The following is a 17,897-nucleotide window of genomic DNA, read 5'->3' as shown; positions in this document are numbered from 1 at the left end:
CCTCACTCCCATTAGGATGGTTAATATAGGAAAAACAAAAAACAAAAAATACAAGTGTTGGCAAGGATGTGGGGAAACTGAACACTCGTGCACTGTTGGTGGGAATGTTATATGGTGTAGATGTATGGAAAACTTAACAACTACTATGGAGGTTTCTCAAAAAACTAAAAGTAGAACTACTATATGACCCAACAATCTCACTTGTGCATATATATCCAAAAGAACTGAAAGCAGGATCTCAGAGAGATACCTGCACACCCATGTTCACCGCAGCATTATTCACAATAGCCATGAGGTGGAAGCCACCCAACTGTCAATCAACAGATGAATGGATAAAGAAAATGTGGTATATACATACAATGAAATATTTTTCAACCTCATTAAAAAAAGAAATTCTGTCACATGCTACAACATTGATGAAACTTGAGGACATTATACTATGTGAAATAAGCCAGTCACAAAAATACAAATCCTGTCTGATTCCACTTATATGAGGCATCTAGTCAAATTCATAGAAACAGAAAGTAGAATCATGGTTGCCATGAGCTACGAGGAGGAGAAATGGCGAGTTGTTTTTCAGTGTGTATAGAGTTTCAGTTTTGCAAGATGAAAAAGTCCTGGAGATGTGCTGCACAACAATGTGAATATACTTAACACTATGGTACTGTATGCTTGAAAATGGTTAAGATGGTAAATTTTATGTATGAGTTTTTTAACCACAATTAAATTTTTAATTTAATTAAAAATTAATAACAGTATTAAGTCTTCCAATCCATGAACATGAAATATTTTTCCATTTATTTAGGTCTTCTTTATTTTCTTTCAACAATTTTGTAGTTTTTAGTGTACAAGTCTTGTAATTCTTAAATCAAATTTATTCCTAAGTGTTTTACTCTTCTTGATACTACAAATGGAATTGTTTTCTTAACTTATTTGCATTGTCAGCTGATATTGTATAGAAATATCACTGATTTTTGTGTGTTGATCTTGTATCTTCAACCACTGAGTTTGTTTTCAATTGTATAGAATTTTCTATACATAAGATCATGTCATCTACAAACAAGGATTATTTATTTCTTCCTTTCCAATTTGGAAACACACAAACTACCAAATCTGACTCATGAAGAAATAGAAGATATGGACCCACCTATAACTAGTAAAAAATATTGAATCAATAATCAAAATTCTCACAACAAAGATAATCTCAGGACCAGAAACTTTACTGGTGAATTCTTCTAAACATTTAAAGAAGAATTAACACCAATGCTCTCAGACTTTTCCAAAAAATAGAAGAGGAAGAAACACTTCCTAAGTCATTCTATGAGACCAGCATTACCCTGAAACCAAAGCAAGACAAAGAAATCACCTAAAGGTTTGTTATCATCATGATGTATGGTAATATAAAAACATTATTTATAATGTGAAGTGATTGTTCTGCCTTGGTTTTTAGATTTTTTCACACATGTCTTTCCTGTTAGATTTTGGACTCCTAAGGACAAAAAAACATGTTTTGCTTATGTCTGTATCCTCCATGACACCCAAAAAAGCACCTCGCACTCATTCAGTATTGAGTAAATATATACTGAATCATTAAATTAATGAATAAATAAATTAAAATGTATTAGTATTTTTTAAATCACTTGAAAAGAAAACTACAGACCAATATCCCAATATCTATTTGTTAACTAGAACTAGAGAATTGAGGAAAAGGCCTGAAGTAATCTGGTGGAGGTAAAGGCATACTGCTAACTCTGCCAAGTGAAAACAGATGGTTTCTTGTTTTCATATTTTTGAGAGAGGGAGGGAGGGAGGAAGGAAGGAAGCCACCACTCTAATAAGGTCTAGAAAAGTAGCTGCAATTAGAACCACCATAAAAATAAGTATATTTTAATTCATTTTCATTCCCCAAAACCTGTCAGTCTTCTTGCACCTACCAATTTGGAAAGTTGAGGATGTGATAGAAATCACCACTCCTTGAATCTTCTAAGACTTTGATTTCCTTTTTTCTTTAATTGAAATATAGTTGTGTTAATTTCTGCTGTTCAGCAAAGTGGCTCAGTTTTTTTTATATATATATATATATATATATATATATATATATAAAAAAATATATACACATTGTTATATATATATATATTTATATATATACACATTGTTTTTCATATTCTTTTCCATTATGGTTTATCACAGGATATTGAATATAGTTCCCTGTGCTATACAGTAGAACCTTGTTGTTTAGCCATTCTATATATACCAGTTTGTATCTGCTAATCCCAAACTCCCAATCCATCCCTCTCCCCTCTCTCCCCCTTGGCAACCACCAGTTTATTCTCTATGTCTGGGATTCTGTTTCTGTTTCATAAATAGGTTCATTTGTGTCGTATTTTCAATTCCACATGTAAGTGAGATCATATGGTATTTGTCTTTCTCTTTCTGACTTACTTCACTTAGCATGATAATCTCCAGATGCATCCATGTTGCTGCAAATGGCATTATTTTGTTCTTTTTTATGCCAAGCCTTTGATTTCTATGATTCCACCAAGAATGCAATATGGTCTTTTTTTTTTTTGGCTGCATTGGGTCTTTGTTGCTGTGTGCTGGCTTTCTCCAGTTGCGGCGAGCAGGGGCTACTCTTTGTTGTGGCATGTGGGCTTCTAATTGCAGTGGCTTCTCTTGTTGTGGAGCATGGGCTCTAGGCGCACGGGCTTCAGTAGTTGCAGCACGTGGGCTCAGTAGTTGTGGCTCGCGGGCTCTAGAGCACAGGCTCAGTAGTTGTGGCACACGGGCTTTGTTGCTCCACGGCATGTGGGAGCTTCCTGGACCAGGGCTTGAACCCATGTCCCCTGCATTGGCAGGTGGACTCCCAACAACTGTGCCACCAGGGAAGTTCTGCAACATGGTCTTTAATGTTATAATTTTGTAGCAAAGAGAAGTTCCAGGGGCCTCAGCTTGGATTTTCCGACTACAATCTTCCTTATTCCATAATTCATAGGGCCAACGTGGGGATGTGCCACTTGCTGATAATATCTATTCCAAATATTACATGCAAACTGAGGAAATAACCATGGGGCTGTCTTCAGAGTTTCCATGTGTGAACTCTGAAGTGAATCTCAATCACCTGCAATTCATAGGCAGACTCACTGACATATATACTGCAGTGTCATTCTGGGTCTTTAGGAATTGGAGTAAGATCTGCATGAATGTCCAAGAATCCAAAAGTGCTCCCATTTCACAGCACAGTCCTTTTGAAATCAAGATGTAGCAGGAAAAATAAAGGTCCCAAAGATGTCCACATCCAATCAGGATGCAGAATCAGTGAATATGTTAGATTAGATAGCAAAGAAGATAAAGGTTGCAGATGGCATTAGGTTGTAATCAGCTAACCTTAAAATAAAGAGATTATCTGTCTTGGTCCCACGTCATCACAAAGGCCCTTAAAACTGGAAGAAGGAGATGGAAGAGATAGTTAGAGAAAGAGATGCGATGACATAAGCAGGGTCAGAGTGATGCAGTATGAGGAAGACTGGACTCATCTTTGCTGGCCTTGGAGATGGAGGCAAGGGCCATGCATTAGTCTGCTCAGGCTGCCATAATAGAGTACCACAGAATGGGTGGCTTAGATAACAAAAATGTATTTTCTCATAGTTCTGGAGGCTGGAAGTCCCTGCCTCAGGTATGAAAGAGTGAGAGGATAGAGAGAAAAAAAGCAGTGGGAACTCTTCCCAAGCTCGTGGGACCACAGTTCCTCCAGGCAGGAAGAAGGTTCTCTTTCCTAAGGATTTTAGGTGCCTGCCCAGACACCACTGCTGGAGCTGCCACTGTCACCACAGGATTGCCTGGGAGTTTGGCCCAGAGGTAATTTTTTTTATATCAGGAAATTTCCTTTGCTCCCATTTCTCCTTTTCAGACCACAAAAAGGGAGCTTCTCTTGGAGCTCCTTCTATCTTTCTCTCTGAACCCAGTGTGTAGGTTTGGGTTTCAGGCTGCCCTTGAGTTTAGGCCAAGAGGTGCTGGATGGGTGGAGCAGAGAAAGAAAAAAAAAAAAATTCACCATCAGTTTGTTGGTACCTTGTGTTCTAGTTTCCTTCCCAGGTCTGTGTGCTACCATTTATTTTTCAGAGCCCTCAAATGACTGGTCCATGCATTCTGTCTACAGTTTTTAATTGCAGTCCGTGGGAAAAGCAGGGTAGAGTGGGCTTATTTCATCTTGATCAAAACTGGAATCTGTCTTCTGGCTTCTGCCCTCCCCCTGCTTTAGAGGTTGCTCCTTTTCAATGCCGCTTTGTTGGTTTTTCTTATTTGATGGGCTTTAAATATTAGTGTTCCTCTAGTTTCACTTAGGCAATTTTCTCACTGTATACTCTCTCCCTATTAAGTTAACCATGTTCAATACTTAAATTATTACATATATGCAAATATGTCACAAGTTTATATCTCCAGGCTGATCTCTCTTGTTAATTCCACACTAGCATATCCAACTGACTCCTTGATATCTCTTACATATCTCAAAATCATGACAAATTCCACATGTCTAAATTAAAACTCATGGTTTACCCTTTAACCCCCAAACTTGGTCCTCTTCAAGTATCCCCTGTGGCAGTTAATGATATATCAGCCTTCTTTTTTTTTTTTTTTTTTTTCCGGTATGCGGGCCTCTCACTGCAGTGGTCCCTCCCGTTGCGGAGCAACAGGCTCCGGTCGCGCAGGCTCAGCGCCCATGGCCCACGGGCGCAGCCTATCCGCGGCATGTGGGACCCTCCCGGCCCGGGGCACGAACCTGTGTCCCCTGCATCGGCAGGCGGACTCTCAACCACTGCGCCACCAGGGAAGCCCTATCAGCCTTCTTTGACACCTGGAAGTCACCTTTGACATCCTCATCTCTCTCACCGCAGGAATGGTCAAGTACCTACTTGAAGAGCCATCAAAAGTTTATTATATGCATATTTGTATTCAACAGATATTCACTGAGCACTTGGTCCTTCACAAAAAGTATGCACCGAATGTCTTCCCTGCGCCAGACCTTGCGCTAAGCTCTGGGTCTACAGTGGAAAATGAAATTGATACCGTCCTTGCCTCAATGAACCCACAGACGAGTGAGAGAGAGATTGAACAAGTACACCCACAAATTATTATCAAATTTCAAATTGTGCTAAGTGCTTTTAATAAAAGAAGCAAGACAGAGCACAACACTTTAATAGAACTAAAAGGAATTTGGGGTTCCCGGAGCAGAGGATGTAAATGGTGGGTAATCAGATTATGGAAGTCTATGCATGTCATCTTAAGGACTTCAAGCTTATGGTAATAAGAAGCCACTAAGGGATTTAAACGGGGAAGTGACAGGATCTGATTTTTCTGAAGCATAAATCTGGTCATATCATTCATTCAAGAACTGACTCTGTCAGAGGTGGTTTTACCTTCTCTGTCAAATATATTCCTCTTTTTAATGATACCTGACAAGGATCCCTTACCTGACAATCTATAAAACTAATGACTGTAATTAGTACTGGTTGAGATGGAATCTAACCCAAATGACAGAATGTACCATTTGCCAATAATGAACTTTAGTATTGCCTGTAATATATGAAACACATTTATATTTATATTCACTTGTTGTTTTTCACAGTAACTTTATGTAACATATCACTGTAACTACTGTAACTCCTAATCTCTTAGCCAAAAGCTACTAGGGAGGTATCTGCCAGGGTTCCATCCTGGGTCCTCTTCTGACATCAGGATCATTTATAACCTACTTCAGTGACCCATCAATATGCTCAGTTCCCTGTGTCAAAGCTGATATACTAATTACTAAGGGTGTTCAGTCTCTGTGTCTTCAAATTCTCATAGCTCATTCTTTGCAGTAAAGATTTCAGCTACTTCTGTAACTCTGGTTCTTCCTGTTTATATTTGGTACCACACATATTATAACTAAGTCTAGGAGGCAGACAATTCATTCGACTCTACTATAAAATCCAGCTCTGCTACTCTAATAAAAGCCTACTATCAAATGTCACTTCAAAATGATTTCGAAATTGCCAGGAAATGAGTGTGGTAGCTGGGTTGAAAAGGCTGAGGTATTTAAGAGAAAAAGAATTACTTCTAGGATGAAAGCTTCCTGGTCAGCTCTCCCCTACCATCCTAAAACCATCTACTCAGGGCTTGTTTCCATCCCCCACCATCAAACATCTCTTGGCAACAACATCTGGCACTAAATTTGCCCCCTTGCTCCATCACCAGAATTTTGCCATGGGATTATTTCAAGGGTCTCTCTGTGTGGGCTACACATCCAGGAACATGTAATGGAAGCTGCAGATCCAAGGGAATGGTTTAATGGTCTAAGAGTTAAACGATCCAGAACTCAACGTCCAATACTAAAAGTTTTTAGGTCTTTCGTATTTTGAAATTTTTCAAGTAGGTTAACCTTCCTCCACTCAAAACCCTCTCCCTTTCCCTACTGTAGAAGTGGAGGTAAGCAAGTAAGAAGGGACACATGGAGGCAGAAAGAATGGGGGAAAAAACAAAAGGAAAAGGAAAAACGGATAAATTAGAGCTATTCCCACTTTTCTGTTGGAATGATAGGTTTTCACTGGAAATAATGTCTCCCAATGTATGGTCATCTTATAACCTATTTCAGAGTTTCTTGGGGATCTATTATAAGTGCAGATTATCAGAATAATCTGAAACTATTAGATTATTACTGAATCAGAACATCTGAGAGTAGGGACCCAGAATCTGCATTTTTAAGAAGCAATATTTTCATACAAATAAAAGATTTAAAACAACAAATGTAAATATAGTCTCTGTAATTGTTGGATATTAACAAAGCAATAGACCTCCTTGCCCACGCTGTTTCTTCTTCATAATTTTCACAAATGGTACTTACTTTTCAAATAAAGAAATTGGTTGAAAGCTATAAATTTATTAGTTTACCGGATGACTGAGGTAAACAAAAGGTACAAAATAACAGGAACCCATGACTTTGTGAAGTCAATCATCCAATGAAGAAAAGAAGACAAACACACATAAAAAAAAAGACCTAATTAGTGTATGGGTGGTATACTGGCATAGAAATGCATACAATTTGTGCAAGTATCTAGGTGCTTAGAAAAGCAAGGTTGACAGCTGAGCAAATCAAGTAGGCATTGCTGCCTTATTCAGGGAGTCAAGAGTTTTAATGAGGAGTTTTGAATGAGGAAGGGTAATTAGGGAGCCACTCAGTGTGTAGAACAAGCTCTGGCAAAGAAGTCCAAAGGATAAGGGTCGCAGTTCTGGTCCTACAGCTGTGATGTTGAGCAAGTCTTTTAATTTTTCATTGATTCTGTTTCACTGATTCTGTTTTCTCGCTTAAGTAACCAAGGCCAATGTCTATTGTTTCTTTGTTTCTTTATGCTCTCACCTCATTCTGGAAAGGATTTAAGGCAGAAATGATAGACAAGTTTCTTCTGCACCAACATTCACTGACTCTAAATTCATACAAGTTTCCTTCTGGAGCAAATGTGTGATGACCCTATAGCCCCAAACTTCTCACAAGCATAAGACAGAAAAGACAGAAATTACTACTAAATGCAAATTGGAGCCTATTATCGCCCACACAATCACTCTGTATACACCTATCTCACAGCTGTAAGATGAAAGAACTCAAGTTCAAGTCAGTGTTCTAAGGGTGAGTGTATTGTCTTGAATCTCTCTGGTGAGTTCTGCCAGGAGCATACCCCTGGTGAAACCGCAGGCCCCCAGTCAGAGATTTTCCTGTATTTGCTGCAAGTATATTTGGCCCAGCACTTTTTCACAGCACATAAACTGTAAGTTATGGGGTTCAGCGTAGGGGTAAGAACTCCATAAAGCAACGAGATGATTTTATCTATTTCTTGTGAGCCTGACGAAGAAGGCTTTAGGTACATGGAGAGTGAAGCCCCATAATACAAGAACACCACAGTTGAGTGAGCACCCCAGGTAGAAAGAGCTTTGTTTCTTCCCTCTGCTGAGCTGATTCTCAGAATAGTGGAAAGGATGACGACATAAGAGATGCAAATTAAGAGCACTGGAACGGGCAGAAGGAGCACGCTGACCACCAGCATGATCGTGTCCATGACCAATGACCTTGTGCAAGCTAGCTTCAGCACTGCCAGAATTTCACACTTGAAGTGATGGATGAAATTCCCAGAGGGGTATCTGCAGGGCGAAGCTGGTTTCCAGCAGGGCTATCAGAGAGCCCATCACCCAGGAGACAGTGGCCATCTGCACACAGACCTGCCTGTTCATGATGATGGGGTATCTCAGCGGCTTGCAAATGGCCACGTAATGGTCATACGCCATAACAGCCAGGAACAGGCATTGCTCCTGGAGCCCAGAGCAAGGGACAGATACATCTGTACAGCACACCCAGAAAAGATGATGGTTTTCTGGGATGACAGCAAGTTCACCAGCAAAGTGGGAGCAGAAGCAGATGTGTAACAAATATCCATGAAAGAGAGATTTCCAAGGAACAAGTACATGGGAGTTTGAAGGCATGAATCTAGGACAGTGATTAAAATAAGAGTGCTGTTGCCCAAGAGGGTTATCAGACACATTACAAGGCTGAAGACGAAGAGAACAATCTCTAACTTTGGGTATCTAGAAAAACCTTCCAGGAAAAAAAAACTCCAACTGGTGAGATTTTCGCCTTGCATTTGCTTCCTTTTACCTGTAGTTATTCTAATATTATTCTATTCATTTCATCTGAGGACACAAAGAGAGGGATAAAGTATAATGTTCACTGAGTTAAGAAAACACTTTCGAACTTATTTTCGCTATTATAAGCACAATTTTACCATAAGAAATCACAGGACAATGTATCTATCAATCTAAGAGGAGGGGAAACAGGTTTGGCCTGTGTCCCTCAGCGGTGGGTCAGCGACTTACAGACAAACCAACTAGAGCTCAGCCAGTTTGGTGTTGGGTCTGAAAAGCAGAATCACTAGATTAGAAGTCTCTTCAGTTTTCTTTGCCCTTCTTTCAAAACAAAATTTAGAAAAGAGTGAATTTGAAAACAAGAATAAACAAATTTAATATTTGAATCTCAGCTCGTAATCCTTTGCTTGGCACACAGCAGGTTTTCAGTAAAGATTTGAAAGTACTAAGTAATGAAAAATATGAAATAACATTGAATAAGCTATTGAGCACTAATTAGAAAAAGTCAAATAAATGAGGAAAAGAAAGCACATTCGTAAAAATAAAAACCAGTAATGATCTTCAGTGGAAGAAGAGGAGGAATGTTGAAAGGAAGAAATAAATGAGTTTTATACTAACACCTATGAAGTTCTGAGTCTAAATGAACTCTGTCCTTTCCAGCTAACAGCTTAGAGGTCCACACACTTGTTTCAAAAATGATGACATTGTTTGAAGCATTGTAGATACCCATTCTGATTCTATGTAAGAGCCAGTTTACAAGTCATGTCAAATAACCCACCTCATTTAAACACTATTACATCCCCTGTATAGTTTCATTCATTATTGGGACCCATACCTTTGTGAGTATGTAAATAGTTCTAAAAATTATACCCAGGCAATACTCTTATTATACATTAAAACTCATGAAGATCCAGAAAACGCAGAAATTAAACTCCCTTTAAAAATTATCTTAGGGCTTCCCTGGTGGTGCAGTGGTTGAGAGTCCGCCTGCCGATGTAGGGGACACGGGTTCGTGCCCCGGTCCGGGAAGATCCCACATGCCGCGGAGCGGCTGGGCCCGTGAGCCATAGCCGCTGAACCTGCGCGTCTGGAGCCTGTGCTCCGCAACGGGAGAGGCCACAACAGTGAGAGGCCCGTGTACCACAAAAAAAAAAAAAAAAAAAAAGTCACCTACTATTATTGTGTTACTGTCTTGCTAGTTGTTTGGCATAGGGTGTCCAGCACTGGGGCTTGCTGGTCATTGAGTGGAGCTGGGTCTTAGCGATGAAATGGAGATATCTGGGAGAGCTCTCACTGATTGATATTACGTGGGGCCGGGAGGTCTCTGGTGGTCCAATGTCCTGAACTCAGCTCTCCCACCTCAGAGGCTCAAGCCTGACAGACAGCCGGAGCACCAAGATCCTGTCAGCCACACAGCTTTTGGGAAGTCTGAGGTCTTCTGACAGTGTTCACTAGGTGCTCTGTAGGAGCTGTTCTACATGTAAATGCATTTTTGATATATTTGTGGGGAGGAAGGTGATCTCCACATCTCACTCCTCCGCCATCCTTAAGTTCCTCTCTCTTCACACCTCTTGTTGCTAGAGGATCCACACTTCTTCTGGAAAGGACATAAATCTGGCAGTCTGACTTCAAGCCTAGCCCATCACCTTTTTTCCCTTTGTGCTTAGTCTGTTTCACTTGCTCATAGCGGGCCCCGTGCAGAAGCCTTGCCCCCTGCCCTTCAGACCAGAGTTCCTCGTGAAACGGCTGAGCCGACACCTTAGCTTGGGACGTGTGCTGAAGCTCTTCACAGGACACTCCCACAATTTTTTTAGAATGAAAAATCAGCCCCGTTGCCTGCACCTTGATATTTTCCACTGTTTAGAAATAGTAGCCAAGAAAAATTCAATTCCCTGTCACAAATTCCAATTAAAATATTGTTTATGATATATTTCATAAAGTTAGCTATGTGCAAGAAAGAATGAATGCATCCATGTTAAAAATGTTAAACATATTACGTGAAAGTCAACAATGCAATTCATTTTTTTCAAAAATATTGACTGTTGGGCTTCCCTGGTGGCGCAGTGGTTGGGAGTCCGCCTGCCGATGCAGGGGACACGGGTTTGTGCCCCGGTCCAGGAGGATCCCACATACCGCGGAGCGGCTGGGCCCGTGAGCCATGGCCACTGAGCCTGCGCGTCCGGAGCCTGTGCTCCGCAACGGGAGAGGCCACAGCAGTGAGAGGCCTGCGTACCGCAAAAAAAAAAAAAAAAAGTACTGACTTTTACCTCACTAACTAAAAATACCAAAGTATAACAACTGAAATACTATGTAAATTTAAATCATCTGTTGTTTGGGGGAAACACCTGTTCTCCCTAAACAATTAATAGTTCAGCAGCTATAATACGCACAGGTTTGAAACTTCAGCTCCTTCAGGGATAATGTCCCAAAGATCCAATTATATCAAACTTTTAAAAATTGAGACAGAGTGAACCACAGTTCCCCCAAAATAATTTCAAAGAACTCATAAAAACAGAGTCTTCTACTCCTCCCTGTCCAAGCTAGCTATATCAAGATTTTTTCTTGAAAGATTACAGTGTAGAATACTTAACAGTATATAGAGAAAAGGTATCCTTAGAATTCTAAGACATGTATTTTTTTCATTTGTGAAACCGCTCTCTAGTTTTCAGAGATTAAAGGAAGAAAGTTTACTCGTTAAGTCACTTGTCCCAACAAGTGATCAGAACTTTTATTCAATTACACATATTGAGAGGGCGTTTAAGCAACGGAACACCTCCACCCACACCTTGGTTTCTAAATGAATGCAATTCTCAACTAATAGGAAACATATCGTAGCTCCTTAGAGAAATGGCTGATGCCAAGGCTAGAGCAGGAACAGGACAAGATTAGCTGGGAGTACCTTATTGCACTAGAACATAAGGAAGTATGCAAAGAACAACTGGGATATTTCAAAAGGCGATAGGAGCCCACTTGATGAAGCTCCCATTGGCCAGGTCTGGGACAGATAATTTCGAGCATCAAAATAATTAATGGTAAAAATGGATTATAGTCCATAGACTGACATAAGAATGCATGAATTCTTTTAGAAGGAAGGAAGGGAGGGAGGAAGAGAGGGAGGGGAGGGGAGGGGAAAGGAGGGGTCTGCCTTACAGTAGGATGCCAAAATATAAACACAGAAGAATGATATAGTCAGAAAATCATCAATCAAGGTTCAAGTTGTTATAGTAATAGATTATCATAGGTAAAATATTACAGTAGGTAGATGTAAATATCATAGTTGCATAGGTAAAAGCTGGATGAGACAGGATATTTACATAATGTCAAAGTATCTCACCACAAACTACTTACTAATTTCAAAAACAAGATGATAATATCTTTACAGCAGAGAGCCACCTTAACATCACCAATAATGGGACATATTGACTCCACATGCCTCCACTGCCTCCACATTGACTCCACATGCCTCCACTGAGTGATACTCCACAGTATCACTTCTGTGGGATTCCTCTCAAAAACACATAACCTGAACCTAATCATGAGGGAAAACCAGACAAAATTAAATTGAGGGATACTCTGCAAAATAACCAGCCTATACTTTTCAAAAATGTCAAGGTCGAGAAACAGAAAAACAAAAGGGCTAAGGAAGTATTCCAGGAGACTGAAGAGACATGACAGCTAAAGGCAACGCATGACCCAGCATTGAATATTAGAACAGGAAAAACTCAGCTCTAAAGGACGTTATTAGGACAATGGACAAAATTGGTATATGGGCTGTGAATTAGATAACAGTATGGTATCAGAGTTAAATTTCTTTTTTCTTTTTATTTTTTTTGAGCTAAAATTTTTTTTAAGATTTATTTATTTATTTAATTTATTTTTGGCTATGTTGGGTCTTAGTTGTGGCATGCAGGATCTTCACTGAGGCATGCAGGATCTTTTGTTGTGGCGTGCGGCCTTCTCTCTAATTGTGGCATGCGGGTTTTCTCTCTCCAGCTGTGGCGTGTGGGCTCCAGAGCGCATGGGCTCTGTAGTTTGTGGAACGTGGGCTCTCTCCTTGAGGCACACGAGCTCAGTAGTTGTGGCTTAGCTGTGTGCTTAGCTGCCCCGCGGCATGTGCGATCTTAGTTCCCTGACCAGGGATTGAACCCGCATCCTCTGCATTGTAAGGCGGATTGTTTACCACTGGACCACCAGGGAAGTCCCTAAGTTAAATTTCTTGATCTTCATAACTGCACTGTGGTTATGTAAGAGAATGTTCTTGTTGTTAAATACTGAAGTATTTGTTATTAAAGGGGCGACTTATCCTCCAACTAATCCTTAAATAGTTCATTAAAAAATATGTTTTCTAACTAAAAATAGAGTTGCCATATGATTCAGCAATCCCATTCCTGGGCATATAGCCCAACAAAACTGTAATTCAGAAAGATACATGTACCCCTATATTCATAGCAGCGCAATTCACAATAGCCAATTCATGTAAACAACCTAAATGTCCACTGACAGATGAATGGATAAAGAAGATGTGGTACATATATACCATGCAATACTACTCAGCCATAAAAAAGAAGGAAATAATACCATTTTCAGCAACATGGATGGGCCTAGAAATTATCACACTAAGTGAAGTAAGTCACAAAGAGAAAGACAAATACCATATATCACTTACATGTGGAATCTAAAATATGACACAAATGAACTTATCTATGAAACAGAAACACACTCACAGACACACAGAACGAACTTGTGGTTGCCAAGGGGAAGGAGGGTGGGGGAGGGATGGATTGGGAGTTTCAGATCAGCAGATGCAAACTATTATTATATAAACTGGATAAACAACAAGGTCCTACTGTAGAGCACAGGGAACTATATTCAATATCCTGCAATAAACCAAAATGGAAATAAATACAAAAAAGAATATATATATATATATATATCTGAATCACTTTCCTGTACAGCAGAAATTAACACAACATTGTAAGTCAACTATACGTCAATAAAATAAAAAAATTTTTAATATTTTTTTTACTAAGGTATTTTTCTTACAGAAATATTAAACTTTTTTAGTCACTGAATTATCAATGGCTGCAAGAATCTCCACAATATTTTTATATTTGGGGCACCTAAATGCCTAATCATAAATGTTTTTACAAGTTCACTCCGGAGGGGCTTGACCTGTGTGTCACCCCGCCGTGCCTCGCCAGGAAAACGGAGGTGGAGCGTGGGGACCGGCTAGGCCTCCCAGCGGCTCAGACGCAGCAAAGTCCGCAGAGGCGGGGCGGCGGGGTTCTCAGGAGCGGGTTCCTGGTCCCCACAGGCTCCCTAGCGGCCGGATCGCAGTTTGCATCACCTTTCCCACCGGGTACATGATGACACAGGTGCAGCCCTACGCGCGTTCGCACAGCCGGGTCCCTGGGCACTGGGACTGAGTATGGCAGGAGGTCGGCCGTCCTGGTGCACCGGGCCGCACCGAGGCCTCCTCCCCACTCTACGGCTCCAGCCCCAAAGCAGCCATCACGTCCAGATGGTCGCATCCCTCAGCACCCACGCGCAGGATGCCCAGGGGCCGCTGGACAGCACGTGTGCTGCTGTGTGGCCTGGGCGCCCGCGAGGCCGAGGCCGTGGTGGTTGTGCGCCCAGGGAGACCCTCCAGGTGAAGTTCATACACGACCAGATCTCCCCTAAACCCACAGTACAGAGGATTCCTCCACGGGGTCAGGGAGATTGTTCGGGAACAAGGGCTGAAGAGGACTTACCAGGGCCGCCAGCCGGCAGATCCCACCGGGCCGTCCGCTTCTTGGTCAGAAGCTCCCTGCACAACCGGTACCCAGCCCCCAACTCCGGCGAGCCCGGGAAACTGCTGATCACGGGGTTTTCAAGCTATCGCGAGCGCAGCCAGCGTCTTTGGGAACACGCCTCTGGACTAGGTCAAGACCGGATGCAGGGCCGGGAGGCGGAGCAACACCGAACACGGACGGCTGCTCGCAGGTCCTGAGGTATGAGGAGCTCAAAGCGTTCTGCAGTGGCATCGTGCCCCTACGGGGCCGAACCTGCCTGGACGTGGTCCTCGTGTTCATCATCTACGATGAGGTAGTGAAGCTGCTCAACAAAGGGTGGAAGACGGACTGAGCACTGAGGGTCTGGGTGGGAAGACTAAGGATCTATAAAAATAGTGATAGGGACTTCCCTGGTGGCGCAGTGGTTGAGAGTCCGCCTGCCGATGCAGGGGACACGGGTTCCTGCCCCGGTCCGGGAAGATCCCACATGCCGCGGAGCGGCTAGGCCCGTGAGCCATGGCCGCTGAGCCTGTGCGTCCGGAGCCTGTGCTCTGCAACGGGAGAAGCCACAACAGTGAGAGGCCCGCGTACCGCAAAAAAAAAAAAAAAAAAATAGTGATAGCTCAAATTGAATTATAGGGTGTTGGCTCGTGTTAGCTATTCTCTATTATTATTCTTGGATAATTGAGCTTTGGCTAATGGGGGAACAGGAGTAGCTGCCAGAATGGGGAGCTTCTTGGTGCAGTGTATTCAAGGAAATCTCTGTCCAGTCATTAGCTGACCATTCAGCTAACTGAGTAGAGACTTCATTGGTCAGGTCCAATAAAGAATTGGGACTTTACAGAATTAGTTCAGGAAATCACTAAAAATAGAACACACCAACAGCAACAAGTTCTGGAATGGGAAGGGAATCTGATTTCCAGATTTGCCACAAATATTATTTTTAATGTCCAGTTTTCAACAACAAAATATGATGAATGCAAAGAAACAGGAAAATATGGCCCATATTTAGTAATGATAGAAAGGTCAACCCATCAAGAAGACACACAATTATAAATATATACATAGGGACTTCCCTGGTGGCAGTGGTTAAGAATCCACCTGCCAATGCAGGGGACACGGGTTCGAGCCCTGGTCCAGGAAGATCCCACTTGCTGCGGAGCAACTAAGCCCATGAACCACAACTACTGAGCCTGCGCTCTAGAGCCCACGAGCCACAACTACTGAAGCCCGCACGCCTAGAGCCCGTGCTCCACAGGAGAAGCCACGGCAATGAGAAGCCCATGCACCGCAACGAAGAGTAGCCCCCGCTGGCCGCAAGTAGAGAAAACCTGCACACAGCAACGAAGACCCAATGCAGCCAAAAACAAATAAGTAAATAAATTTTAAAAAATAATAAAATAAATAAAATAAATTTTTTTAAAGCCTAAATAAAATAAATATATATATGCACCTGAAAAGAAGAGCCCCAAAACACTCAAAACAGAAACTGACAGAATAAGAGGGAGAACTAGACAATTCAACAGTAATAGTTGAAGACTTTAATACTGAACTCTCAATAATTGGTTAAAAAAAAAAAAACTAAATAGCACACCAACAAGGATATAGGAGGCTGGCACAACACTATAAACCAACCAGATTTCACACGATCTATAGAACACCCACCCAACAAAATATACAAATACACAAACACATTTTTCTCGAGGACACACAGAACATTACCTGCTGACTTTATGCCATCAGATTATGCATTGTGGTATGTTTGGCTTCCTTCCCTCCACAGTATGCTTGCAAGATCCACGTTGACGTGGCTGCAGTTTGTCCAGTTTTTATTACTATATGATAGTCCATTTTATGATCATAACATACTTTATCCACTGTTCTGTTGTTAGACATTTTAATTGGCTCGCTCCACCTTTTGGCTACTTCAACTAATGTTGTTACAAACCTGCACGTGTACCTTTTGGTTCATGTCTGTGCATGAGTTTATACTTAGGAGTGAAAGCAATAAGTGATAGAACACGCTTAAGTCACCTTTAGTAGATTTTTTTTTAATATTTACTCTAGCTTTTATATATTTATTTAATTAATTAAATATTTATGGCTGCATTGGGTCTTCGTTGCTGTGCACGGGCTTTAATTGCAGCAAGTGGGGGCTACTCTTCGTTGCAGTGTGCAGGCCTCTCATTAAGGTGGCTTCTCTTGTTGCAGAGCACAGGCTCTAGGTGCACGGGCTTCAGTAGTTGTGGCACGCAGGCTCAGTAGCTGTGGCTCACGGGCTCTAGAGCACAGGCTCAGTAGTTGTGGCGCACGGGCTTAGTTGTTCCGCAGCATGTGGGATCTTCCTGCACCAGGGCTCAAACCCATGTCCCCTGCATTGGCAGGCGGATTCTTAACCACTGCACCACCAGGGAAGCCCACCTTTAGTAGATTTTAAGTGATTTCCCAACATGGTATGAAAATTTACTATCAGAAGTAACAGTTTCCTGTTGCTACATAACAAAGTAACCAAAACTTATTGCTGTAAAACAATAGCCATTTTCTCATATCCCACGGAGTCTGGGTCAGGAATTCAGACTATTTAAGGGTAATATTTGTGAGAGACTGTGTAGTGTGAACTTGGTAAGGATTTTGGATTTGAGACGTTTTTTCCTTTAGGCAGGAGTTTATTCAAGCTGCGGTCAGAACTGGTGAGCTGATCTCAGACTAAAAAGCCTCGGTAAAATCAATTAAAAGATAGGATACATTCTGTGAGTAAATATTCTTTAGGGATTCAAAGAGAAAGTTATTTTGTCAAGAAATTTAAAGTGTAATATTGGGAGCTACATATAAAAAAGAACACCTAAAAGCAGTCAGATTGTATACATTTCGTGACGGAATTATGTGAGCAGAAATGTACAGAGGGCCCATGGAGGCTTCTCCCCAGATGACTCAAAAAAGATTCCAAGCACACACTGGAATTGTTGGTGAACAAGGAGGTCTCAAGAAGCCTTATTTTCTAAACACAGAACTTCTAGATTAGCACATTCTTGCATCTGAAAGTTGTTTTGATTGACAAAAGTCAGGCAGAAGCATAAACTTACAAGTTGTTAAGACTAGGCAGTAATAACATCATAAATGGGTTTTTTTGGTTTTTTTTTTTTGCGTTACGCGGGCCTCTCACTGTTGTGGCCTCTCCCGTTGCAGAGCACAGGCTCCAGACGTGCAGGCTCAGCGGCCATGGCTCACGGGCCCAGCCGCTCCGCGGCATGTGGGATCTTCCCGGCCCAGGGCACGAACCTGTGTCCCCTGCATCGGCAGGTGGACTCTCAACCACTGCGCCACCAGGGAAGCCCCATAAATGGTTTTTATGCCAGACTAAGTAGGTTAAATTTAATTTTGTGGACAATGGGGAGCTGTTTTAAATAAGTGAGAGCCATAATTTGTTGTTTTTTTTTTTTTTTTTTTTTTTTTTTT

The 17,897-nt window shown here is 41.6% G+C and overlaps 1 protein-coding gene and 1 pseudogene across 1 annotated transcript; one reads left to right on the top strand and one right to left on the bottom strand.

Moving 5' to 3' along the window:
- Positions 1–7,646: 7,646 nt before the first annotated feature.
- On the bottom strand, positions 7,647–8,672 carry OR2K2 (olfactory receptor family 2 subfamily K member 2). The gene is given in 3 exon segments (XM_027104115.1): positions 7,647–8,160; positions 8,162–8,337; positions 8,340–8,672. Coding segments are annotated over 3 exon segments (1,017 nt in total). The 5' UTR covers positions 8,667–8,672.
- Positions 8,673–13,704: 5,032 nt separating this feature from the next.
- On the top strand, positions 13,705–14,873 carry LOC113620216 (tricarboxylate transport protein, mitochondrial pseudogene; annotated as a pseudogene).
- Positions 14,874–17,897: the final 3,024 nt, after the last annotated feature.

Source organism: Aethalodelphis obliquidens, unplaced genomic scaffold (genome assembly GCF_003676395.1).
Source record: "Aethalodelphis obliquidens isolate GAN/ISIS:26980383/991018 unplaced genomic scaffold, ASM367639v1 scaffold7, whole genome shotgun sequence".
NCBI lineage: Eukaryota > Metazoa > Chordata > Mammalia > Artiodactyla > Delphinidae > Aethalodelphis > Aethalodelphis obliquidens.
Note: the sequence above shows the minus strand (reverse complement) of the source record. Positions and strands in the feature narration are given on the sequence as shown.